Source organism: Lates calcarifer, linkage group LG18 (genome assembly GCF_001640805.2).
Source record: "Lates calcarifer isolate ASB-BC8 linkage group LG18, TLL_Latcal_v3, whole genome shotgun sequence".
NCBI classification, from domain to species: domain Eukaryota; kingdom Metazoa; phylum Chordata; class Actinopteri; family Centropomidae; genus Lates; species Lates calcarifer.
The window spans coordinates 9,189,332-9,216,189 of NC_066850.1; the positions used below are offsets into that span (position 1 = coordinate 9,189,332).

The 26,858-nt window shown below is 42.3% G+C and overlaps 1 protein-coding gene across 8 annotated transcripts in view; it reads right to left on the minus strand.

Annotated features, from left to right (window-relative positions):
* magi2a (membrane associated guanylate kinase, WW and PDZ domain containing 2a) overlaps window positions 1-26,858 on the minus strand; it is a 197,996-nt gene that overhangs the window by 133,989 nt on the left and 37,149 nt on the right. For 7 of the 8 annotated variants that reach the window (XM_018680922.2, XM_018680921.2, XM_018680920.2 and 4 more), the window contains exon 2: window positions 7,326-7,442. In XM_018680922.2, the coding sequence (XP_018536438.1) occupies window positions 7,326-7,442 (117 nt within the window). Of the gene's footprint in view, window positions 1-7,325; window positions 7,443-9,080; window positions 9,700-26,858 lie in introns of those variants that run through there. The other variant, XM_018680924.2, reaches the window with a different exon arrangement.

Sequence of the window (26,858 nt, forward strand, 5' to 3'; positions counted from 1 at the left end):
TGATTTGGCACGATGAAAGTGTGGATAGTGGCTCCATATGGGTTCAGGTGTCGTAAATGCTTTTAAAGAAAGTGAAAAACATATTACATTACTACAAGTTTGTGTCTTGTCAAACCTTAAGATCTAAACTCTCCTGAGAAGGGATCAAGGTTTCACATTTCCTCCTCCATCTCTCTCATTCCCCCGAAGACATAAGATCATTATTAGACCGAAGACGACGCAGGAAGCTTCCCCGACAGCGTCATGGTGAGGTGACCGCAGGCGGGCCACCTGATGGATTTGTCTATCTGAGACCATCACTATAGTGGCGAGGATAGAGGACAGCCGGAGTTTTGGGTGGGGTGGGGTGAGGTGGTGTTTTTGTGTGATGAGGGCCAATTAGGGAGCAAATTCCACACCTCTTCCCTGGGACCGCATCTGCTGCTGAGCATCAAGCATCACGTCACACTCACCACCCGGCACATCCACATCTGTGTCCCGCCTTGTCAGTCAACGTCTCCCAACCTCTTTCACCTCCAGCCCACACACACATACCTCTCCAGCCCCCCACCCCACCCCTTCAGTGCCCACCTCCGTGCATTAAGATGGAATGACTGACAAGGATATCACATGGGATATGGAGTCATATCTCTGAGGATCATATGGATGCCTTTTTTTTTTTAACTTGTGGGTTCAAATCCCATTTCTAATGGGTAGTGCACTCTGTGCTGTGTTTCTGGACTCCTCTGGACCTGCAGTCTCCGCTTGCAGAAAGTGGGAAGAAGTACATGGAGGGGAATCGGGGGGGCTGAGAGTTTAAGAGGAGTCGAGCCTTTGACGCAGACGGGGAGTGGAAACAGTTGCCATGGAAACCCCTCCCTGCCTCCAATGACTCAATGAGTGAGGAGTGAGAGGAGAAAAAAGAGAACAGAGAAGACATGGGGGGATGAGAGAAAGTGAGCGTTTGACTAAAAGTATCTGTCTGATCTGCCTAACCTTTGTTGGAAAGAGAAATATACAGATGCAAATTAATACACAAGCAAAACAAACAGCAGGTGCTCCTGTCTCTTTGACAACATGAAATACAACCTACGATGCAGCGTTGTCTCAAGTCCACTTCAATTTTAAAAACCTCAGTCTACTCCTCATTCATCTACACACTGGGCCCCAGCTCAGAGCTCCACACCGAGGCCCCACCCCCCACTGTCCAAGACTACACTTCTACCACTTATTAGGTTTCTCACAGAGATGCTTAATAATGAATGAAGGGGCACGGGGGAGCTGTTAGTCTTTTTATTATCCTGATTATTGCTGTCATCCATCAGACATTGGGCTATTAAACAAAAACTAAAACATGTGACAAAGTAAGGGAAAAGAGAGAAGCCAAATATAGATAGCTGCTGGAAAACTTCAGGTTTGAACTGTGCTTCCTCACGTTACATTTCGGACTTTTAGATGAACACCAAATTAAAGAAATTGAGGATGAATGCCCTCATATACTCAGTCAGATATCTTGTTTGTAGCACAATGCACACACACTAATCCACAGTTAAAAAAGAAAAAGAAAGAAAACAGGTTCCAGGGAGATAAAACTGATAATGAAGGGAGGATGTAAAGATAAGACAAGTACAGTGGTGCAGCAGGCTAGAAAGTGGGAGACAGGCAGGATTCATATTTCCTGCTATGCTGCAAGACTCCAGGATGATCAAACCAACAACTGTGGATAGACAGATGGACTTGCAGCCACTCTCTGTCTCTCTCTCATTAGTAAACACCATTGGTATTGCGCACAGTTGCCCAAGCCATTAACACAAACTCAATGCCCCTGTGGGCATCAAACTCCCCATTAACTCACAGTCTCAACCACTACTTCCTGCTATTAAGGCATATGTTGTTTGTGCATGCATGTAAAGGCTAAAGCACACAAATACACGCAGGCATAAATGTAAGTGCTTGCAAGCTTACAAAGCAGTAAAATAGATACGCACTTGCACGCTTTAAAGACAGATGTGGGAACATGCAATCACACCCCTCATAAACTTTAAGTCTCCATTAGTGGATGTTCACTGGGATGTTCTGTTTAAGGGTCCCCTCTCCGCTATCAAACCACTTCTTCCTTCTTTACATGGTAGCCAAGCTATTATCAATACAGCCCTCAAGTGTAATGGTGTAAGGTTAATGGTAATCATTAGTGTTGGGTGATATCTACCATGAGAAGACAAAAATGTTTGCAGAGGTTTAGCCATTCAATCCATGTTCATACGTAGCTATCCCTTATCCCTCAGGTTTAATTTAAACTACTGTGAATGATGCTGCAAATCAAAGACAACTGCTTTATGGTGATATTGGATTTACAAGCTTCAGGTTCAGACATACAGGGAAACAAAATGGTGTCCCACTGGACATAGTGCAACATAGAGCAGATATACAAGCTCCTCTGGCAGCAATTCCACTGACATGTCAGTAGAAGCAGATAGCATTGGTGGAAATTCCTAATCATGAACTCACAACCATTTTCTGCATCAGTGTGATGAAGTTTCTTTTAGGACATGTACTATATTGACATTATAAATAAAAACCACAGTGCATTTGCCACTATGGAAGATTTTAACCCACTTCTGGCAGCAATCATTTTTTTACATCGACCATAATCAATACCATTAGTCATAGTTATAGGTTGTGTCCGAAATCACTCCGTTGTTGACTCTTTGACTTTTTCTATATAATAAAAACTTAATAGTTTATTTCAGTGGCTCCCAGCCTGAGGGTCTGGACTCCCACAAAAGATTACTGGAAAGCAGGAAAAACAAACTGATTTCTGCTACAAAACATTATGTTCTTTTTTTAGTCTCTTTCAGCTCGTGAATCACTGGATAATTTTAGGCATATCAAGACTTTTATAAATTACTCAAACCTCTAGTTTGATTCAGTATGCAACTGTTGATGGACGGTCACAAGTAGTTTACACTATAGTGAGCAGTAAAATGGCGCCAGGTAGCAAAGAAGGACTGGCTGCAGACACGGCTGTAGTCATTATGTACACAGTGGTGTCACTTACATGTCAAGAGGGTTGAGAGAAAGAGGATGTGAGAAACTGACAGAGCATCTCTTCACCTTCTCACCTTAGCTTGACCTCCTCATCGTCAGCTCTATTATTCAGAGACGGTCCGCACTCGCTCATCACTAAGTGCTTTACTGTGTCCACAGAGCTAAAAGGCACGGCTAAGAACGATACGAACGTGTGTGCCTATGCCTGTGTTAAGGAAGAACTGAAGGAAAGAAGAAGAGGAAAGAAGCCCAGCAAGGAATAACAAGAAAGAAAGAAATGTAATGTACATGAAAGACTCTGTGGCTTTTGGGAAATGAGTTGTATAATCCTGATGACCTTGATATTTTTAACACATCTTTATTTCCCCGCAACAGAGGTACTGCAAATATTCATATATTTGATTTAGTATTTGGAGGGAAATATGAGAGGCACTTTTCTTTAAACTTTCAGTTGATGTGCCAACCTTCAAGTTATTTACTCTAAATGTCTGAGTTTACACTAAATATGTGTACACTAAGTCAAGTGCTAGGGAAATTAGTTCAAATATTTAAAACTGTTTTCATATATTTTTCTGTTCGGCTCTGGGGTCTCCAGATGAAAGTACACACTCTGCCTATAAATGAGCGTGTGCCTGAAACTGTGTGAAAATCAGACTTTAAGAAGCCATATATTTAATTGCCGCGTTTTGCAGCTCAATTTTCCCTAAATAATTCAGCCATTCTTGATCAAGTGTAGCCCACTTACGCACCACGAATAGTCCACACACACTTATTCCTCTCTGCTCTCCATCTCCAACATCAAATCTATGTGGATTACCAGACGATAGGCCTGATTTCACATGGGCTCAGGCTATTAACGCTCTGACCTTGGATTTCAACCAGGCAATTTGTCTAAGAGCTGGCACAGCCTTAGCTGGCCTGGCTGACTCCGTCCGAGCGCCACGATTGGTATGAGTGGCAGTAACTCTCCCACTGTCTGCCCCTCCATCCCCCCAAGAAAGAATGTCTTCTCTTTACCACTCAAGGGTTATGTTAAAATTGCTGTGATGAACTACCTCAGATCTATCACTTATAATTCTCTTTTCTCCCTCGCCCCTTAGCCTCCCTTAGATTTATCACACAGATCTCACCAGGCTCCATTGTGTCTCTCTGTTTCCCAATTGTAGATAAGAGTTTTCTTTTCTTTTTCCCCTACCCTAGTCTGGTATCATCTTCTTGAATCTACACATCATTTGTCCACACGTGGCCCTAAGAAACCAAACTCCCAATGTGCACCTGGTATTAACATGTGATTGTATCTGAATGCATCTAAATCATCTCCACATAATGACTGATAGACATAATTTTTCAAGTTGTTGGGTGGATTCTTTTCTTTACGAAGTGATAACACTTTACAGACTGGGATTACACCTGGCTGAGATCCTATCACAACGCAAACCAGGACTACCTCCAGAAATAGTCTGGCCAATTCAATCCTAACGCAATGCATTCCTTGCATGAAGATGGGTTTCTCCTTATAGATAAGACAACTGAAAACAGATTTTATGTTAATGCAAGGTGTAAATCAGGTTGAATTGTCCAGAAAACATAGGAGCTCTAAGATCTTCTTCTATCTGAAGAATTGTGAAGATCTGTGTTTTGCCCAAGGACACTTCAACACACAGGCAGGAGGACTTGGGGATTGAACAGCTAAACCTACTGCCACACATGTCATGACATCACTCATGAGGAAAGCCAATAAACATGAATATTCTGCTCAAGTTGTAGCCACCTTAAGGTTTGTGTTTGGTCAATGAGAAATATTTAATACAGCAATCTCCACTATGATAGTTTCTGGGCACTTCCTCCAGAGCTGCATTTAGATCCTGGTTCCTCCAGTCAAAACACAGGGGTCCTGAGGAAAGGTTCCTGCAGTGTAAAAAGACTAAGAGAGTACTTTTTAGTCTTCTTGTTTGTTTATTTGTCAGTGTGTCCAACCATCCATCAGTGCACCTAGGTATCATAGTATCTAATCAGCTTTATACCCATCCTTCCATCAAACCATCAGTCTGTTTGTCATCACCGCTTTATGTCACCAAATCATATTTTTTCATTTGACCTTTTACATAAACAGGATGGTGTCTTGTGATCAAGATTTCTTCTTCAAGTCATTGTCAAAATGCCAGCACCCTTATACCACATTCATTCATTTATCCATCCATCCATCATTCAGATATAAAAAGCCCAGCTCAGTCATGACTAAGCCTCTTCCTCTAGTAGCACTGAGGACTATTGTTGAAGCTTCATTAATGCACCAGTTAACCTCCCCTTACCTCTCTTTCTCTCTGCAACAGTTTATCTGCAGTCCATTTACTTATGTGGTTATCATAGTCTGTGTCCCATCATCAAGCCTCCTCCCCTCCCAACACCATTTCCTTTTGTGTGCCTCTCCTTCTATTTGTTCACCCATTTGTTCTCACTCTTTACTGTTCACCTCTTTCTCTATCTCCAGTGCCTGACCGGCAGCGGCTCTGTGAGTGGTTATCAGAGAAAATTACGCTTCTGTTGCAAACAAATAGCCCTTTTTTTGTCTCTCCTGTTGTCTGTTCAGAGAGGGAGACGGAAAAGTTGCTCCAGTGAAGTCTGCCTGCTCCTGGCCTTGAAGAATGCACCTCCATTAAGGATTCAGGGGAGAGTTAGCCACCAGACAGCTGGGCCTAATGGCATGGCCAGGCTAACACACTATACACAGATAACAGCTTGTATACACACAAAGAGGCACCCTTTAATATTACAATCCACTGACTGATGGCAATGAGCATATATTCAGCAAACAAATGGAAAACAGGAGTCAGAAGAATATGGATTAAACATCAGTAAGTCTAAGCCCCTTTAAGCACTGCAGGCTTAATTAGGTTGATAAAGGCCATACACCACCGACAACCCAGAGAGGCGCTGAGTTTAAAATGCTGTCCTGAACTAAAAACACCAAGTATCAATAGCTTAAAGCTCTCCAAATCTTATCTTTGATTGTCTACAGAACACTCAGTTGCTCAGCTGTGTGCTCTTGTGAAGCAGTTAATACAGCTAATTAGAGACTGAGAGCTGTAGTCAACACTTGAGTTGAACTTCCAGACGAGCTCGATTCCACCTAAACCAACACTCCAGCAGCTGATCGATGACAGCCACAGACAGAGAGATGGGAGAATTGGCACAGAAGGCAAAGGGGCATGGCAGCAAGCGAAAACAAGTATTTAATCACACACACTCTCCTCAGAAGGAACATTTAACATATCCAGAACTGCTCTCCACTGTTTGTGCTTCTGTATGTGGCCTGCTGCCCTCAAATACAGAGCAGTTTAGCTCCCGAAAAAAAAAACAGCCAGTACTCCTCAGCTGGCATCCTACCTGGCCCTAGGTTTGCTGTGTCAATAGATTTGTGGTAATAATATAAAAAAATGTGTTGACCTAGGAAACAGCAGACGACAATTTCAACTCAAGGGCCAATTAGTTCTTTGTTCTGGAGTTTTTAGAACTGTAGTCATTAGCAGATTTGTACAGTTGCTATGGAAATGTACCTTTCAGTGATTTTGAGCATCTCTAAGGCATCCAATAGGCTGTCGAGGTGAATGAGTTGAGACTGGTTTGTCAACAGAGGTAGATTTACTGTATTTAGAAATATGCAACATGTAAGCATATCCACTGAAAAAATAATGGTCCTAAAATTAGATTTCATCACGACAAGACAAAAGATTAAGTAGTAATGAGGGACCTACTCTAAAGCACTGACTAAAGGGGCACGCCATTGTCTTTATGTAAAGTTCAGTTTGCTCATCATGAAACAGCTGTAAATTGTGGCTTAAGATGGCAGTTTTTCTAAAGTTTAACCCTGATGATGTCATAGTGATGTCATCAGGGTTATCGTAGATTGAGCTTGAGACTTCGGTGTTAGTCGGTGTTACAAGCTAGTAGTAGAAGTAGGCATTTAGGAGGCAGGATGGGTGGGAGGGCATTATGGGAAATGCAGTATTTCTGGAGTTTGACTGTGCTCACATAGTGATATTTGGGCATCTGTTGCTTGCATGTAGCACATTATGGGAGTGAGTGAAAATCACTGAAATCACCCTTTAAACATTTGTTTATGTAATCAGTGTACTAAAAACAAATTGCCACACAGTGAACCTGGAGCTCATGGGACCCCTGGAGGTCTTGGGCCCCATTGCAGCTGGCCACTTAGCCTTACTGGTAATCCAGCCTTGGCAAGACAGAAAAGAAGTGTCTAACTCAAAGAGGTGAGTGAGGGTAACGAGGTAACTCACAGGGGACGGTGCGGAGGTAGAGGTTGTCCCGGATGATCTGCTGCAGCTCGTGGTCCACCGAGCCTTTCTGGAAGCGCAGGTTGAGGTAGTGGCGCAGGTCCTTGTCTATCACGCCCCCTGGAGGAACACAAAGGATAGAAATCAATCAACAGAATCAGACCTTTTCTATCGAATCAATCACTCTGACATAATGGGCCATGCATTTTGTGTTCCTGTAGAAATAAAGAAATGGTTTGAGGAAAAGGAAACCTAATCAGGCCTTGATCAGAAATGGGGACAGCTGAGTGTGTTCGTGAATTATCTAGAAAACATTGCCTCTCGCTGTTCTCTGTGCATTTTCCCAACTTCAAGAGCGAGCAGAGGAAGCTCCAAAACACTGCGGTGACAAATGACCCAGAAATCGCTGAAAACCACAGTAAACAATTTGAATTTGCTAAATCCCTTCAAACAAACACAGCCAACACTAATGAATACACACTCTGCCCTCTCTCAGATTCAGCATCTGTCAAGTGCAGCCACGGATTGGTGGAGGTGTTAATTGGAGCGGTCGCCAAACACGTGTGGAGAAATGTCTACATATAAATCACCCACGGACTCCCCCAGGGGCTGTGTTTTACTTCCATTCTCCTCTCCCTCACCCTCACCCCCCACCCAACCTCTATCCCTCTCTTTCTCTTTCCAGCAAGTCCCAGTTGTGTGAATGGATTTCCACTTTGAACCAGTGCACCTCGCTGGCTCAGCAGGAAAGAAGATAAAAAAAAGAAGTGATGGAGGGACCGACAGAGAAATGGAGATGGGGGATAAGAAAGATGGAACGCAAGGGCAAATCCCATGGGAGAGTAGAAAGGGGGAGAGCAAGCTAAAATAAGCATAAGCTCCATGGCCCCCCCCCAACAAATACTCCATCTATCTACACACTCAAATAATCACATTTCAAATGGAGGCAGGGAAGGAGGGCTGGGAGGAGAGAAGGCAGCTCGACTGACGCTACTGAAGGGATTCCTCATGATGCCGCTTTAACCAAACACACTTCTTCTTCATTCTTGTTACTCTTCCTCTGTGTGGAAGTAAAGGAGCAGAGAGAGACTGAAGAAGACGCAAGAGGGTGCGCGGGCTGAAAAGACATTCGTCTAACCTTCAGCATCCTCTTTAAAGCGGCAACTTGGCACGGCGCCACGCAGCATTTAGCTCCCCCTTCTTCTCTCTCCCCCCCGCGCGCGATCCTGAGGCAATGACATCCAAGCATGATATGTTTGAGCGCCTACATATCAACAACACACACATGATGAGACAGATGCACTAACACTAATACACATGCAGTCGACTGTGAAAGTGCTCAGACAGAAGGTGGGTGACATTAATGAGTGGCACATTAATTCATGGGTAACCTAGTTTGGAAGTTTTCTGTCATACTGGGGAGATCTTTTATTTAGCACATTCTGGTGCTTCAGCCGTGTGTTCTCGAAACATTCTCTCACTCACACACGCACACGCACACACACACACACACACACAACATGCACTAATCCATCAGAGCTGAACTAATTCGTGGTGGGTTTCATTATAATCATGCAAACCTGAATTACTGAGACCGGCTCCATCTGTGTCTCTGTCAAAGACATGGGGCAGCACGACCAGCCAATTTACATTTGCATGAGAAAAGAAGCTAAGCCAGTGAAGCTGCATACTGAAAAGGTGAGCAGACTCACAATCGCACACACACACACACACACATATTAACACACTAAATGGCACCTCTTGCGCGGACAGCGTTTGTGCAGCCGGTGTAGTGTCAGTCCTCTTTCCACAGGTTTTGTGATGTAAATACTCTCCGCTGGAGGAAAATCTTGCGCCGGATCTTTCCCGCTTGGAATCCCACCTCCCCAAGCACTGTCCTGTCCCTCAGGTCCCCCCCCAACTCTGTCTCTGTTTGCCCCAGTCTAACCACTGGCAGGCAGCCCTGGGAGCCGAATCACCTCTCTCTGCACTCCACGGTGGAGAGATGAAACAGGAGAGCGCGGCACAATGAGTGGCACCAAGGCAAAGAGAGAATGTGTGTGTGTGAGAGAGAGAGAGACAGAGAGAGAGAGAGAGAGGCAGAGCGGGAAAGAAGAGGGGAAGGGAAGAAGTGTGTGCGCAAGAGAGTGTGTGTTTGCTGCAAGTGAGAGAGAGCAACCGTTGAAGCGCGGCTCCGTTGGCTGGGGGGACCTATCGCACTGAGATCCTTTTTTTCCCTCTTGGATCCCTCCAAATTCTCAGGTCCTACAACGCCCCCCGTCTGCAGCACGGAGCACTGCATCTGTCTCACATGCCTCTGTCAGATTAAAAGCCATCCCCCGCCACATCACATGCCCCCCCTTCAGTTTAGAGCGTCCACATGGCCTGGGCTCTGACCTGGTTCCACCATCAGCTACCACATGATGAAACTAAACATTATGTTTCAGCCAAGTACACTGCTGTCTCACTCCCACAGAACACCAATCCTACTCATTTAGGATGTTGTTTGTTTACTCTGTGTTTTAGGAACCAGCAGCAGTGGTTTCTGGTTGCTCTTCTGTGTCGCAAATTCTGCCCATTCTGGTCATGCAATCAATCCACTTATCTCCTCTCTACTCCCTGCCTTTTCCTTTAGTAGCAACATATATTTTTCTATATTTATGTGCTTTTATAAACATTTGAAAGCCCACAAACACAGTCTGGCTTTTATGGCTGCTGCATCTAAATGGAACTGAAAAATGTCAGATTTTATAATCTCAGCCATCAGAGGAATAAAAAACTATTAAAGCATGTGAGTATATGTATGAATAAAACATGTTCTTTGCGATTTTCATGTATTGTCACTCGTTTAACTATACACGATAATTTATACCCTCAGGCTTTTTTCTATTAATTGCTTGTTTCAGTCGACAAAATGCCAGGGAATGGTGAAGAACAGTCATCACGATTTCCAACAGCCCAAGGCGATGTCTTGTTTTGTGTGACCCATGGTCCAAAACCCCAAAATATTCAATTCATAATGAGCTAAAACAGAGAAGAGCAGCCAAATTTCACACTCAAAAGTGGAACTATCCCCAACCTGTAAATCAGCTTAATTTTTCTAAATATATGGGGCAACAAAAGCAGCCAGATTAAATTTTACTGAAATAACATTATCAATCATTTAAAATGCATCCCATTTCATGCAAGTTTCTGTTAAAACTGCATGTTAAAATTTTCCCAAACTGCCATAAACAAAAAAGATGAAGGGCTATCACTGCTTCTACTGTGTACCGATTGTGAAGATAGGCGTCTCTGTATTTTGGATATAGCTGATGTCTTTGACCGACAAGCATCACCAGTTTCTTCTCTGCCCTGACAAAAATCTTACACTCGGTGTGTTACTTTACTTTCTGAATAAACTTCAGAGCAGGGGTTAGGGTTAGGGTTAGCTAAATTCAACTTTGGCTCTGCTCCATGATTTTCTTCTTGGTCATGCACACCTGCATTGGCTTTATGTGCCCAGTTTGGGAATCGCAGACTTAGAACACACACTGGTGTGACTGCACCTTTCCTCAATATTTGGCCATGTATGCAAAAACAGACTTTATTTATGTGCATGCACATGCAGTGAGGGTCAAATTCTCGCAACAGCTCCATTGGTCTGGAGTCAGCCAGGTGTATGAAGCCAAAGGAGGTCATTTAAACAGAGGTTGGCTCCTCGTCAGTTCTTCCCGCTGCTATCATGATGCTCCTAACAGGGAGAGGTGAATGACAGAGGGAACAAGGAGAGAAGAGGATAGAGATAGAGAGGGAAAAGGGAGAAGGTAAAGCTTTGGACTGGCAGTACGTCAGGATAATCCACTCAGTTTTGCATGAGCCAATCAGCCGAACATGACAACAGTCCTGAGGGTATAAACTACTCACACACTTATTCCCATTATTCAGTAAATATTTCTAGTACGACCTTGAGGAAAAGTATAAAATATTGCTGTACATGTAAGAAGTAAAAAAGAAATCTCAGTGTGGTTCAAGATGAAAGGACTCATTTCTAGCATGTTTAGAGCCACAAGCAGGCATGATTACTGTTTCCAAAACAGATGGGTGAACGAAAATTGTTGTTGCTCTGCTGAAGAAGAGAATCCACCATTTAAGCTCAGCAGGTGCTCGTGTAAATCCCCTGGGAAGCCGGGAGAGAAAGAACAGCCTGTGGAGAGTCAAAAAACAAGAGAGCAGCTGGTTCCTCCGGGGAAAGAGGTGCTACTGTATAACAGCTAACTGCCTCATACCCTGCATTGCACAAACTCGTGGAGCTGACAGAGGAGCCGATGACTACCACTGTGACATGTAAACTCAGGTGAAGCTCTCAGGAGCAGCACTCAACCTTAAAGAGATGGTGGTTCTGAACACATGGCCTACGCACTTCCAATTCATTTGTTTTCATCAATTTAAATTACATTTGCATGTGTAATTGCAAGTTTGGTTTGCTGTTAATTTGCAAAGTGTAACAATTTGTTCACAGCGTCCATTTAGTTTTTAATAAAAATTCAACAAAATGAGTGACTCAATTTTCTGCAGCTGCAAATTAAGTGTTGTTATTCTTTTCAAAAAGAGGGAATATTTTAATGAAATTCAGCTCTATCGCAGGGGTATATTCCAGTGTCACTAAACCAGAAACTAACATCACAGAAACAATCCAAAATGGCAACAAAGAGAAGTAAATAAGGTATTCACTGATCCAACAACTTGCACTTTGGCTTCTTAAATCCATTAATTTTTTTAGCAGAAATTACAAAAAGTTTCTTTGCATGGCTCAGGTAGAAAAGTTGATTTTTAAATGAACATGGTAAAATACAATAAATTATGACATATGTGAAGCATGTGAAGTTAACAGCCACTCAAGCTTTAAGTGGAGAGACTAAGAATAGCAGCAGATGAAAACATCAAATCTGTGTAGAGCGAGGAAGACACTGTAACCTTCCTGCCACATTTCCATCACATTTTCTACATTGATTTCATTCAAGTAAATCATTTTGTCACTCATACTGCTTTCAGTTTGCAGAAGAATGAGAACAGTCTCGCTCACATTAATATTCATATTTACAGAATCAAATGAATTATGTGATCAAATCAGAAACAGAATTCTGTTCTCTAATCAAAAAACCAACCAGTGAGCCATAAATCAAGTAAAATTCAAGCCAGCAAATTCAATTCTAAACTTGAAACACAACACTGTGATCACAAACAAGCAAAGGCACAAGTGCCTGCAGAGATTCAAAATGTGTACTTATGCTGAGCTGTCACTTCAGAGACTGGATTTAAAAAAGAAATGCAGACGATGAAGGCTCAATGAAAACTGACTCAAAACAAGCCCACAAGGTTATCGTGATGGACATAAATGCAAAACACATGCACATATAACACACTCAGAGTATTAAACAAAAACTTCAGCAGCGCTCTGACAGCAGAGTCTTCAAAGTCTCATACAGAAATCTGAAAACTTTCTACTCTATCAAGAGAAATCCAGCATGGAGGATGTGCTGACAGTCAGTCAGAGCTTGGAGCGCTGTCATCAGAGCCTCGCTGACAATATTTATCACACCCCGCTCTGAGGGCGCCCGACGGCAGTCACATATGTAGCATTATCACACTGCTTGTGCGTGTGCATCAAAGTCAGAGGGAGCGCCAGCAGACAGCTGTTTGGATAATCAGACTAATTAAAAGTTCAGGATGGGCTTAAAACCTTGCCAGTTTCACCAGATCCACACTGCGCTCTGTTGATTAGTCTTCAATGAACACACAGTATATGATGCCAAGTCTGTGGTGGAAACGCTGGAATCCATAAACACCAACTGGTTTTCAGATGGAGTTAAATGCACACACATGAAGATATTAAATCACCTGCTCCCACAACACAAAATGTTTAACGTGATAATAACATATGTTGACTTATCTTTTGCTCATCGTCACATAAAAATGTTAGCCAAAACTGGGGTTTAGGCGAGAAAAATAAACTAAAATTAAGGCAATGTTTAGGTGGTGTATAGTTACACACTGAGCGTGTTTTACTTTTGCAGAACAATTTTGATTTTCACATAAATGTTTTAGCCCCTCTAGTCAGCCATTAATTTCCATTCACCTCTGAGAGCAAAATCAAATACTTGTTTGAGTTGGGTATACAGCTTTCAAGCAAATTTCAAGAGTCTGGGAATTGCTTTTCACACAGGAAAGGCATGAATCAAAGCTGATGGATGCCTCTAATGGTAGAAAAGTACATCAAAATGTCAGCAGCATGGTTTGCCACCTCATGAATTAGAACCGTTGTCCATCAGGGGCAGAGGCAGAAGTAGTGTGACATTATTATGAAGCCAAGAAGAGAGGGATGGGGGTGGATGCATAGATCAGCAAAAACACTGGATTTCATCTCTTATTTCCAATCAAATCAATGTTCATGTCACAATCGTGACCTAATCTTAACCAAGAAGTAATTTCGACCCAAACGATGATCTTTTGCTAAACCTAACCAAAATGTACCTAAATATAACCAAACCTTACCCATGGCTTTATCAGATCATAAAACTGTTTTATTTGTCCAACAGTGATCCGTAAGCCACTGAACATGATTTCCAGGAATGGGTAGTGGTGATGGTCGTGTGCCAAGAGCTTCAACTATTGTTGTGTTTTTAACACAAAAGGTTAGAGTATGCCCTATGAACAGCACTTCTACTTCAGGGCAGTGTGGACGCCACATTGAGCCGCTATCGGAAAAAGATGAGACAGTCTGCCCAGGCTAACGCTAGGTGTTTACCATGCTAACTTCTGTAGAAGGAAAAAAGTGATAGAACTATAGAAGCAAAACATTATTTTTTTAGACAGCTCTTGGTGAATAAAGAAATGATGTTTGAGGCTGAACTCACAGTGTTTCTTCTAGACTGGTGAGAATGCTAATGCTGGCTATGTAGCAAAACTTACATATAGCTCCTTCAAGAGGAAAATGCAGAGTAAGCTTGGTATTTTAAAATCACACCCAGTCATCAGAGTTAAAAGCAAATGTATACACCTGTTCACAAAATCCTTAGACTATAGTATCTGTTTCTAGTTGTGCCTTGGTCATGAAACCTTTACAAAGAAAAAAATGTGTATTATTTGCCCTATAAAATGTTCCTTTCATTTGCTGAAATTAAAGGGCACCAGCCTGAAACACACACCCACACAGTGTCTCCAGCTCTCAAAATCCCACAGGTGATTACGTACCATATCATCCTTCTGTTGCTTTATGCTGACCATCCCCAGCTCACCCATTGCCATGGAAATTCACTCAGCCCGCCAGCTGCCTGCACGTGAATGAGCGTGTGTGTGTGTTTCTGATGTGCAGCATCTGTCTTCTGGCAGGGGGTGGAGGCCTGGTTCATTTTAGCCTGGGAATGGGACACTGATAGTGCTGCTGGAGCAGGAAATGGAATGTGTCCTTCATGTGCCGCTGTGCCTTCCAGTGGCCATGTTAAGCAGTGGATTGATGGGGAACAGCCTGAGAAAGCAGACTGGTATCTCATATAACTGAACCTGCCTCATATTCAACCACATATGGCTCAGTTTATACCTATCAAAATGTGATGTGTATCCAGATTTGCTTTTTGGATTGCTGTTAGCCCTGCTATTTATATGAAATCTTGTTTTCGTTTTGTGTCTCCACTGTGATTGTTGTTTGTTCTAATTACTATGTGTACTGTAGAGGTGAATGCAGTATGTGAATAGACTGAACGACAAAGGAAGAGTCACTAAGCTTTACGTGGGTTTTTGCATGTCCTCACATCTATATTTGGCATTTCGCTGGCGTCATGCTTCCAGACCAAAAAGTTGGCCGAACTTCATATGAACCTGTTTTTGCATAAAAAGCACGTGGTTACACAAGGTGCTCTACCTCCACTAAGCAACCTCATTTGCATGCATTTACACTACTGGGCAAGCACCAGCTGTGATTTGCATGCAAACACAGAAAACTGATGATGCACCACCTACTGTAGCATTTATGATGTAGTGGGAAAGACAATGTTGATACCTGGTGCTTGAGCATTTGTCTTCTCTAGTAAGATATTCAGATACATGCCACATTTTAATACTAGGTCTTTTGTTCTTTAAAAACTTGCTATACACGTCTGGTTTGCCAAAATTATCAAAATAGCACACATCACAAAGACCATACTGGTCATCTTTTTGATTTGTGCATCCATCCTAGAGAGATAGTCTGCAGAATTTGAAAGCTGTTTTGGGTCTTCAATGGTCCGTAGTAAAGCACATAAACTGCAGTAAAAGCTTAATATAGTTCAGTGCTCAATGGTAGGATTCCTGAAAAAAGAAAAAACATCAATCCACACAGCGGTGTATTCATCATAAGTGCCAAAGGTTGGCTAAGGATTCCTACAGAAGCCGGATACCAGCGTTAAATGATGTCTTGACCTGTCATTGGCCCCCACGGCAGACATCAGGCTGCGCTGTCATAAATCAACTGAACCATCAGACAGGTAAATCCATTCTCTATCCCAGCAACTAAACTACATTTGAGCTTCTAAATCTCTGAGTCCTACTGTTGCCAAAGCAGAGAGCTAAATTTGGCGGCTCTCGCTGACTTGACTGGCAGTTTTACCTAAAAGCCACTGGCTGTTGCTAAGTACTTCAGGACTGGGTTATGTCTCCAGGTATATCACCCTTGAGAAAGGCTTGTTTTACACCTCTAAGAGAAGCTATGCCTGAACACAAAGAGCACCTGGGGCAAGATTCTGAGAATGTGGAAGCAAATCAAAGGTTGTACCTAACATGGATTCTCCCTGCCCTCACACCCCATGCTTCACTCCAGCTGATTTTATAAAGTTTATCGAATCACCCTCTGACCATGCTTTGGTTGAGACATTCTTTGCTCATCTAGCTGCCTGTTCTTCCCCTTGAATCTACTATACAACCATTTATTGCCTTCCTCTCTGATGTCAACCTATCACATAAAGGTTGCCCTATGACCTGTCCAACATCCCCATAGCACCTTACAGAAAATATCCTTATGTTTAAGTGCTGCCTGCTCATCTAAAACAAGTAAACTTTTTTCAGTCTGTACATGCATTAGGTATTTCTGTGATTAAAAGTCCAAAGCATATGAAGTTCCTTTAAAGTTTTGTGCTTTGCAATGATTATGCCAAATATCCATGTTTCTCCAGCACTGCTCAACACTACTCAGAAACTGGCAAGTCAGCCTCTCTCAAGTCCAATTAGGAAATTAGCCGAATGACCTGTCACTCACACATCAAAGGTAGTACCCAGGGAAGAGCAGGGAAGTGTTACATATTTGGGTGCTTTCTGTGTGTGATGCAACACCCTCTCAGTGTTCTGAAAGCCAGCATCCAAACCAGAATATGAAAATTAATGAGTACAAAATACTTTGTAAAATACTAATTCACTATTATGATGTTTCCAGTCCTCACAGATGTCTTTTGGAAGCCTGGATTCTCTCTGGTCCTTATTTCATAAACTGTTGTCTATATTCCTGGATCTGCTCCCTATCACTTAAAGCTGCATCAGGCCACCTGCCCAAGCTTTTAACTGGCTCAACTTCTGCAGCAGCCTAAAAATTACTGCTGCGCGGCCAGCCAATAATGCATCAAATAAAATTAAACTTCAAAACCAGTAACTGTTTGAACACGGCTGTGTAATGACATTCAACCAACCTGTCTCCTCTCTCTCTCCATCCTCTTAGTCCTCTCTGCTACTCTCTTTGTTGTTTCGTTTTCCTACCATCCTCTTTTACAGTCTCCACTTTCAGGCTACTTCTCTCCCTTCTCCCCTTTCTCCTTTTTTCTATATTTGTAGAAGAAACATAATAATCCTCAAATGGGGCTGTTTATTTATTCATCTGTAGCATCAGCAGTTTCAAAGGGCAACTGGAAGGCCTTTGTTTGTCTGATAAAGACAGTGGGAGTGAGTTTAAAATGACTGATAACACAGAAAAGTCTTGCATGTCCAACATAGTAGGCTGCTCATCTTCCCAGCACAAGACACAGTAGGCTGAGATGTAGATGCAAGGAGATTAAAGGTCCTTTAAAACTCCAAAACCCTCGAAATAAAACCAGAGGTGAAGTAAAACCATGCAACTCTTTCTCATCAAGTTCAACTTTGGTGAACTTAGGCAAGGAACTTGCGCTGTTGACCAGCAGTCAACCATCTTGACAGTGCTACCCTTAACAGAGAGCTGGAGGCCAAAACAGAGCGAGCTATCGTAGCTTAATAGCTGTATTGCACCAGACCAAAATTTATCACAGTGAAGATTTCTAACTTTTCAAAATGTACAACTTTATAGAACTTCACTGGCAGAGGTTAAGTAAATTTGTACAATGCTTTCACATAGTTTCACAGTTCAGTTTAGTGAACTCTGACATGCAAATCCAGGCCGCTGACCAACTAAACCATCTTGACAGTACTGACAACACTTTGAGGGAATGGAGAGAACTGGAGAGTCCAAAGCTACAGTATCATATTAACTGTGTGGCACCATAACACTGCTCTGCCAAATGAGAAGCAATGGCAATAGGACTTTCCTCTTTGAATCTATTTCGCCACAAAATGGAAGTAGCCTCTGTGTCATCGAGCTTCTAGTACCAGCTATTTTGTAAGGACACACAAATTGATTTCTGGTGTGACAGGGCACTAAAAAGAGGAGCAGAGGGTAAAAAGAGGGCATTTAAGAAATGATTTCAAAAGGGAGATGCAGCCTGCCATGGGTGTGTCCTTCCAATGACGAATCAACAGCAGGGAGATGCTGAAAAAACCAAGCGAGCACATCGAAGCTGCTCCCAAGCGTCGGCTTTGAAGTCCAGGAGAGTGTGAAATAGCCTCACCTCACTGGTGGAGTAGTGCATGCAGATTCACCATGCTAATGTCACTGTGCCAGTAGGTTCAGTCAGGAGGAAAAACTCCCCTCGCTTTACATGACGAGGATCCATCTCCTGCCATCTCCTGTCAAACTGTCGCCTCAATAACATACCTTTCGCCTGCACCAGTGCAGCGATTTCACGGTTTGAAATCACAAAGAAATTCTTCCCCACTGAGAGACTGAGGCTCTCAGGCAGCGGACGGAGTGGTAAAAAGGCCAAGCAGACAAACTCGATGCTTAACAGTTTGGTTGCCTTGACAACAACATCACTTTTATCACAGTGAAGATAGAGCTAAGAGACCCCAGTGAAGCAAATCTCACACAGTACAATAATTAATTTCATGTGCTCCCATTTTGTACATCTGGGTGAAGACACTAGACAGAGATTTCAAGACTAAAAATAAGAAACCCCCTCAAGTGTAACACCCTGAGTTACAGATAGTAGCTTGCAGTATTTGTATTAATTAAAGCAACTGGAAGAAAACTTGAATCCCTACACTGAACTTCTGGAGGTTTAATAGGAGATGATTAGTGCTGAGAAGACAAGAGGGGAGAGAATAAAACTCAGACAAAAAAAAAAAAAGACATGAAAATAAACCAGACAGATGACATGGTTGGTCAGAGGTTTTCTCCTTCTAAGAGAGAAGTAAGGAGCTGGAAGGATCAATATTTTGTTCCTTAATTAGCCTTTTATTTTATGAGTAATCAGAGATATCCCATAACAGCCATTTAAGTCTACTGAGTCATGTAAAAATCCAAAGAGGGAAGCAGAGAGGAGGTGGGCTTAATCTGTAAAATATCTAATTGCAATTTTTGGACCAATATTGAAATTGTAATCTACATTGCACTTATTTTATACCAATAAACCTTGTGGCTTGTGAATGTTGTTTGTGTGGTTGTGTCAAGCAAAATCACAAACTTGTAAAGACTTCAAGTCATCAGTCTAGGTTAAGGTAGCAAATATTTAATAGAATAATATTAAACCAATACAGATTGGTGTTTGTTTCTTAGTGAAACAATTTTTGGCAGAAGATGAGTTTCATTTTGAACCAACAGAACATCAATTTATTACAGCTGGCTAAATTTACTAATGAAAAAGTCAATGTAGTCAGCAAAACTGACGGTCGCAGTCACAGCTTTCCTTGGCAAAGAGGGATTATTAACAACATATTGAGTGTTCTCACTTTTGCTTTTACCTCGAAATAAAGTGGCCATTTCTAAACTGTCTGATCATCTGACTGCTTGTTTCTCTCTGTGATTTTTTGGGGAATAAGTTCAGTGTCATCATAACTAATAGGAATGATGCCAAGACCCAAGTTGTGATTAACCTGAATTACCCTTCACTGATGTAAATTTTAGGAAATTAAAATCGTGGCTCTTGCAACTTCAAAACTGCGCACTTTCAAAATTGCAGTTTCAATATGAAAACAATTAATCGTTCAGCTCTTGAGAGGAAGGGAGAGGAGGGGAAATCTCACACACACACACAATATCCCCACAAATTACTATTCATTTAAACCCTTTCAGACTTTTATTTCACTATGAGCGTCAAAAACACACGGCCTTGTTTATGGCGTAGTGCATTGCCATCTCAATGAAACTTGACCATTGATGCGAGGCGTCTGGGTGAACTGAGTGATGGCTGAGTCAGGACAACTCCGACACACTTGCGGGGAAAAACGGGGGCTTATTGATATTAATGGGTCGCTAGCTAATAGTCGAACCGTAATGGCCGCCACCGGGCTTACTCCTACGCATTGTCACTGATACAGCACAGTTCTCATTACACCTTGCTGGAGCCAATTTAATTGAACTAACCCAATCAGAGCCCAGGAGCGCTCCGGTCTGCTGAACTCGGCAGCGCTGTTAATAGAAGCTGATGGAGGAAAGATTAAAAATGTTGCTGCTGAATCACGCTTTGCATATCCCACATTCCCTGCTATGTTTATGTGCACTGGCAGAAATGAATTATGGGAAATGATGAGGCAGTCGTGTAAGCAGCTCATGTAGCTCTCTGAGAGCAAACAGAACTGAGATGATATTCTATGTAAATGTTTCTTTAGCAAGTGTAATGGGGTAAAGTGGTGTATGAGCAAAGTGAGTCGTTGAATATTCCTTTTCAATTATGTTTTAATGAACTGTGACAATGTGAAGCTCAGAGGGGAAATGTAGATGAAATATTTGCTTAAAATTTAATTTCAAAGAGGGGAAGCTGCAGGAGGGGTGTACAGAGATGCACAGAGAGATGTTGGCTGCCTGATTTCACACACACACACACACAAACACACACACTGCACTCACAAGAAGTAAAAGTAATCCCATCAAGTCTCTCTCTTCGCACACACATGCACAGGTTTAAAAGTGATTTACTAGGTCTCTCTCACTGACTCACTCTCAAACACACACACACGTTTACATCTGAGATTTATCGAAACCTAGCACAGTGTGACCTACAGAGTTACTGTTGCTTCAACAACTGCCTCCCCATCACAACTTGCGCTGTCAAAATAGCCGCCACACACAGCCAATCACGGCACACTTCAAAGGCCTTGTCGTCCAATTGCATTTGGCAGCCCGACTTCAGATCACAGCTCACCGTGCAAAGCGGAGAACTGTTTCTGAGTTAACGTCCCCCCGCAGAATGCCTTTTATGGATAAGCCAATACATAGTAATGAAAAGTGAGACGCGCCGAAGAGTTCACAGACAAACATGAAAACATAAGCGGCGCGCACACACACACACACACACACACACACACACACAAACAGCCAACACGAGCCAACACACCTCTGGATAAGAGCATTTGCAGTGCAGTGCAGGCTGGAAGCTGCAGTGACTGTAGATCATCTGAGGTAATCAAACTCCAAAAGGGACCCTTGTCAGGTCAGATCTCAACAGGATTTCAACATGAATCCGTCTAAAGCTCACCACTGTTGTACAGGGACCACTCAACAAGCAGTCATTTTGGTGTGTGGAGGAAGTTTTGGGAGGGAAATGCGTTCAGAAGCCTGAATGCCTACAGTGCATTATTAAGCACCCAGTATCTGGGGCATAGTCCTAAGTAAAAGGTCATCTGCATAGTTTGAAGATGCATCATGCAAATCAACTGCCTCACATTTGCATAGAGATGAAGCTATGTTAAATTTTGGGCTTAACTCAAGATTTGTTGTGCATATACTTTAATATAGTTTTAGCAGCTACAAAAATGTAAAGCTGCACCACTCAAATTTTTTATGCTAAAATGGCCGTGTGTATAATGTGAGAAAGTCTTCATGTTGTGGTTAAAGTTTGTTAAACTGCCCCCAAGTGGCCAGAAAAATGAATATGCTCTCATTTGGATAACATCTGAGGGGCTATAGATCATATTTAGAAGACTTAAATATTTGTTTTCATAATTTCTTTAACATGGCGAATATTGTTTTGTATTTTTTGGAAAGAGGGGATGAATAAAATCCTTTTCAGGATTTTTTTCTCTCTACCTGTGCATTACTTTCCATTGTTAAATCTATGATTATATTGTTTGATTTACAGAGATCATGACAAATGCACCTCACGCAGCCCGACTTTACATACTCAAATTGCTGGTTTTGTCCAAGCAATAATCAAAACCAAAAGATACCCAGTTTAGCAAATATATTTACATTTGAAAAACCAGAAACACTATTTTCTTTTAGTATTCTTGCTTCAAACAGTAAAACTGTTGCTGCTAATTTTCAGTCGATCAACGAGTATCACATGTCGTAAATATGGCCAAACTCAAAATATGGCACACTTAAAGCCTATAATGATTCGGTTAAGCATAGATTAAATCTAATGAATCACTGCTTTTTTAAAATCCTGTGTATTACAGTTGACCGTGCAACGACCTTATAGGACTAGTTCCCTCTGCAGCCTGCCATGGGACTCTGATCAGAGTCACAAATTTGTCAGTGGATAATGTTAGCTTGTGCCTCCATGTATCCCTGTGAGTAAAGCTACTACTGGCTCATCCAGGTCAGTCCTCTCAGCTCAGCCACAACAGCGCAACCAGTCAACCATCTCAAATTTTCCCATGTCACCCCCCTTGGAAACATCCCCATCACAGGCCACCCATGGCTGTCTGCACTGGACTCGGAGCACTGGTGCTGGCACACATGAAAGGCTGCTAAAAAAGCTGCAGCCCATAACTCGAAGCCATGGTCCAATAAGGACAGCAGGCTCGCTGTTCTGAGAAGCTTCTCTCACAGGCTGGGTATTACACACATTTTCTTCATGTTTTCTCCAACACATAATCACATCCCCTTATGGCTTTTCAGAGAAGTTCCTTCTTACATGATGATTCTTGACCCAGCAGATGGGCCATCGCTCTGTCATCTGTCTCAGTAAATAGTGGCATTTCATCCCTGCCCCCCAAGTGACATTTATGTTATTTTTGTTAAAGCCAATTTTTGCTGGAAGCATTGTTGTTGCATTGTTGGAAATAAAAAACAAAAAGTGAAAGCAGTTCTTTCAGAGTAATGTTAGGTCCCGAAAGAATCTGTTATAATTGGATTGTATGTTTTCCATTCAATAGTTCCTTCTGATATTTCTCCACTGTAAAAAAATAGAATCATTCTGTATAAAGTAAATGAAAATATACATGTGTCCTGTATGTGTATGTACTGCTGTACATTAGGACTCTGGCCTTTTGTACAAAAGTTTTCTGATTTGCTAAATGTCATGTGAGGATCCAGGTGATAAACAAAACTGGCCGACTACTTGATCAGCTGCTAGAGACAGAGGGCAAATGATTACCTGTAAAGCCCTCAAACAGAGCAAGAGTGACTAAAGAAAATCAACATTTAAAAGAGACCAGCATTGCACAGTCTATTTTCCCAATAATGACTGCGCAAAGCATCTCATTGATTTTTCTCCGTGTGAGAAGAGGTTAATTACAATCTCAGCAGCAGTCAGTGCCATGCATTCGTCTGGAGGTCATGACAAGAGACTGAGCACAACTATGTGTGTAAGTGTAGGTAACAAAATGCAAGAGATGTTTTCGCTCCGTAAAGTCGAGGATAATTTCAGTTCCACTCAAGGTTTGGCACAGGAAATTGACCACAGTTTGAAGGGCTACAGCAGAGCAGCTGATGAAAAGAGAAACACTGTGTTTTTCCACCACTGATCTATACTGCCCATTTAGCGTTTAGGGCTCCCTAAAGGGCTCGATTTTGTTCTAGCAGGAGAGGGCATTTTGGGACAAACAGCACTCATAAAGGCTTTCATGACTTCAAGAGCAGAGGAGAATAGACCTGTCTACAGGGCGCCTTTCAAGGCTCGTCTTTGATTTGAGTCCTGGACGTTTTCAATGCTCTCAGTCTCATTTGATGCTTTTAAGTGTAACCTAATGGTTCCAAAACTGGAGGGGAGAGTACCCACAACAAGTGAGGTCAGATTCAAGAAAAAATAATTCCTCAACATTGTGACTTGCTTGTGATTAATTACTACAGAGCAAAAGTACAATCAATTAATGATCTGTCACTTATAGTCACACGCTGAGCTGAATCAGACAAATCATGATTCATCTTGTTTAGATGTGAGATGACAGTGTAAACAGGCATCAAATGTGTGATACAGAAGCTCTGCTTGTTTTTCCTGAGGTTTAATGTTCGATAAAAATATTATGACTTCTTTCTCATTAATGCAATCTTTATGTCAGGTAGTGTTTGCTATAATATGCTACACAAATTGTTGACAGCAAAACAATTTAGAGTTCAGTGTGGACAAACTACTATTTCAGACAATTAGGTCGAATAGAAACATAGGCAACAACTCAGAAAAGGCATGCTGTAATGACTAGTAAGAAATCTGCAGGCTGTGAACAGCACACTGCAAGAAGATTTTAGTGGTTGCTGGCGGCCACTAGTTGTGTTCGCTGTCGGCATGTGGCTCAGAATTTAAGCAACCCCTTCCCTTATCTTCCTTGAAACAATTTTCAGCTGACTCAGTAACACAGTAAGCACAAAGCCAGCATCAAGCAATGAAAGGTCCTCAAGTGTCATCTAACTCTAAATGGAGGAATCTCTGTCTGTCTTCAGATGTTCTTTCAGCTTCAAACTTTGTGGGTGTATTGCTGAGGCCCCAACGAAGAGCAGTGTCAAAAGCGAAGTTTTTTTTGATGAGTCGTTCTTCTTGACATGAAGGCTAAGGCAGCAATACACTACACGGGAAGTGCAGCACCTGGATGCCAGGGTTTTAAGAAAGGCACAACTCAATTGCGCCGGCATTTTCTACACCGTCACCCAGACACTTGTGGAACTGAGCAGCCAAGCCCAGCAGTAACAAATGACACCAACTGACCACACATGCTGCAGCTCTGAAAGCAAGCTGAGGTAACGCGGGCCAAGCAATCAACCCCTACTTAACAGCAGTCTCAGCAATACCCACAGAAGACACCACTATACTTTAAGGCCAACAGAAAAAGTTTGGGAACTGTTTTGTTCATCTATTTCTCATTTGCCAGTGCCAGTCTTCTGTATCTGAGGATTTGCTGCTTTTCTCTGTTTTGTATCAGTGTAAACTGAAGATGTGTCTGAATATCTGACTGTTGGTCAGATGAAAGAAACTATTTAAAGATGTCATCTAGACTTTGGAAAATCATGAAGAGCATTTTCCACAAGACGTCACTTTGGGTTCTGGAAACTTGCAATCAACATTTTTATGAGTAATGGAAATTATCATTACAGCAGGCCTCCTCTATGCAGATGTAACGAGAAAAAACAAGCACGTTTGCATGTTTTTGTTGTACAAGTTGAGTTTTTCTGTCCTTTTCTCAGCACCACTAGGGGAAATTCCACCTGTCATGTCCCATCACTGTTGCATGCTGGTTCACGTAGTTCAAGTAGCTGAAGGCTGCAGGGGACTCAAACTTCCACAGACAGTTCCATCAACTGGTTTACTTAACAAACAACTTTTTTTTTTCCCCCCTCCTCTTGCAGTATCGGGCAGGGACACAAATTCATGCAGTCTTGCAGAGAGACTCCTCATGCTGGCTGTGGCTGCGGCCGTGGCCCCGGCCCCACTCACCCCGAGGCCAAGTGGGAAAACGCAGCATGACATGCGATTGAGTCTACAGCCAAGAGCCCTCCACAGACATGACTTCTTGCTCCGCAGTTCATCAGCATCAGTGTCAACCCCCCCAACTCCCCAGTACTATTACTTCCAGTGTCTGGGCCAGTGAGCTGCCAGGAATTGATCTCTGACCTCTGTGAATTAGTCTCCTCTTTAGAAATGTTTACAGACGAGCTGCTGCATCAGTCTCAGTTACAAATAAAATTAGGCCTAAGCAGCCAGATAGCAAATTGAGAGAACAAACACCTTGAGCCTTGAAATATCTTCTTCCCTGAATCCTATTATATCACAGCTCTTCTCTCCTCCTGTAGCTCTCCCCCCTCTGCCTCACCCCCCACCCCTCCGTCATAACATGAGTGGTCTCGCCAGAGAACTCTGGAGAGGGAGAGGCTCATCAGCAAATGGCTCCCTTAAACCCAATCTCATTTATATGCAGATGAAATAAATATTGATGCGCTGCCATGCTCTCGTCGTGTTTTGCCTAATTGATGCCAGCGTTCTTGTATCACTCGTGCTAGGTATGACTATTGGCAAGAGGCTTGCTTGGTGATATGACTCGTCGCAGACAAAACAACACTGGAGCAAGTGCTCGAAGTGAGCAGGCAGACAGCATTACACAGTCCCCTGAAACAGAGCGAACAAATGAAGTGAAGAGACATACGGACAACGGAGGATCTGCCTGAGATGATTCATTGATGGGTGGGTGTGTGGAGAATACAGATATCAACAGATATAAAATATCCCAAAGCCCTGACCTCACATATGAATGAAGCATACCCAAAAACAAAGTTTCCTTTTTTTTTTAAGGCTGCAACTATGATATTTTTCATTACAATGATCCTGTTGATTATCACAGTGACTGTTCTTTTCAATAATCTGAATCCCAAAGACGATGCCGGCTGGCACACCACTGATCCAAACTGAAATATCTCTAATATTGGATGAACTGCCATTTGATTTATGACCAAACACCTGGAAAACTAATGGCACTCTCATCAGCATCAGCTGTATTTTGCCTTTAGTGCTAATTAGCAAACATTAGCATGCTAACAGGCTAAACTAAGATGGCAACCATGGTTAAGGAGCTTGGGACAGTGACAGCTGCTATTCATTGTGAATGAGCTCAACAGACTCAGAAAACGCACAGCTATACTATCGGTAAGTGTTTTACTACGCAAAGGAGCTTAATGTTTTTAACTTTAGATAAAATGGAGGAAAGGATTGTTGTGGCCTCTGACTACTCAGTTGTCATGTCATTGGCATGTCTGGCAGTGGAGAATACATCAGAAAACAAATTCCTGCCAGCTATGTGTGAATGCACCCTTAGTACAGCCTCACAGAGCAGCTAACATAGCTGTTGACTCCTCTTGGTTGATAAATGACTGAAGCAACTTGCCAAAAATTTGCCACGTAATTTCCCTGAGGGAGTCATCCCAAAGGGATCAATAAAGTCTGTCTAAGTCTAAAAATGCATTTGAAAAAAAAATGCAGTGTCATCTGACTACTCAATTAATCAACTATTGTTTTAGCATTAAATGCATTGCTTCTAAAA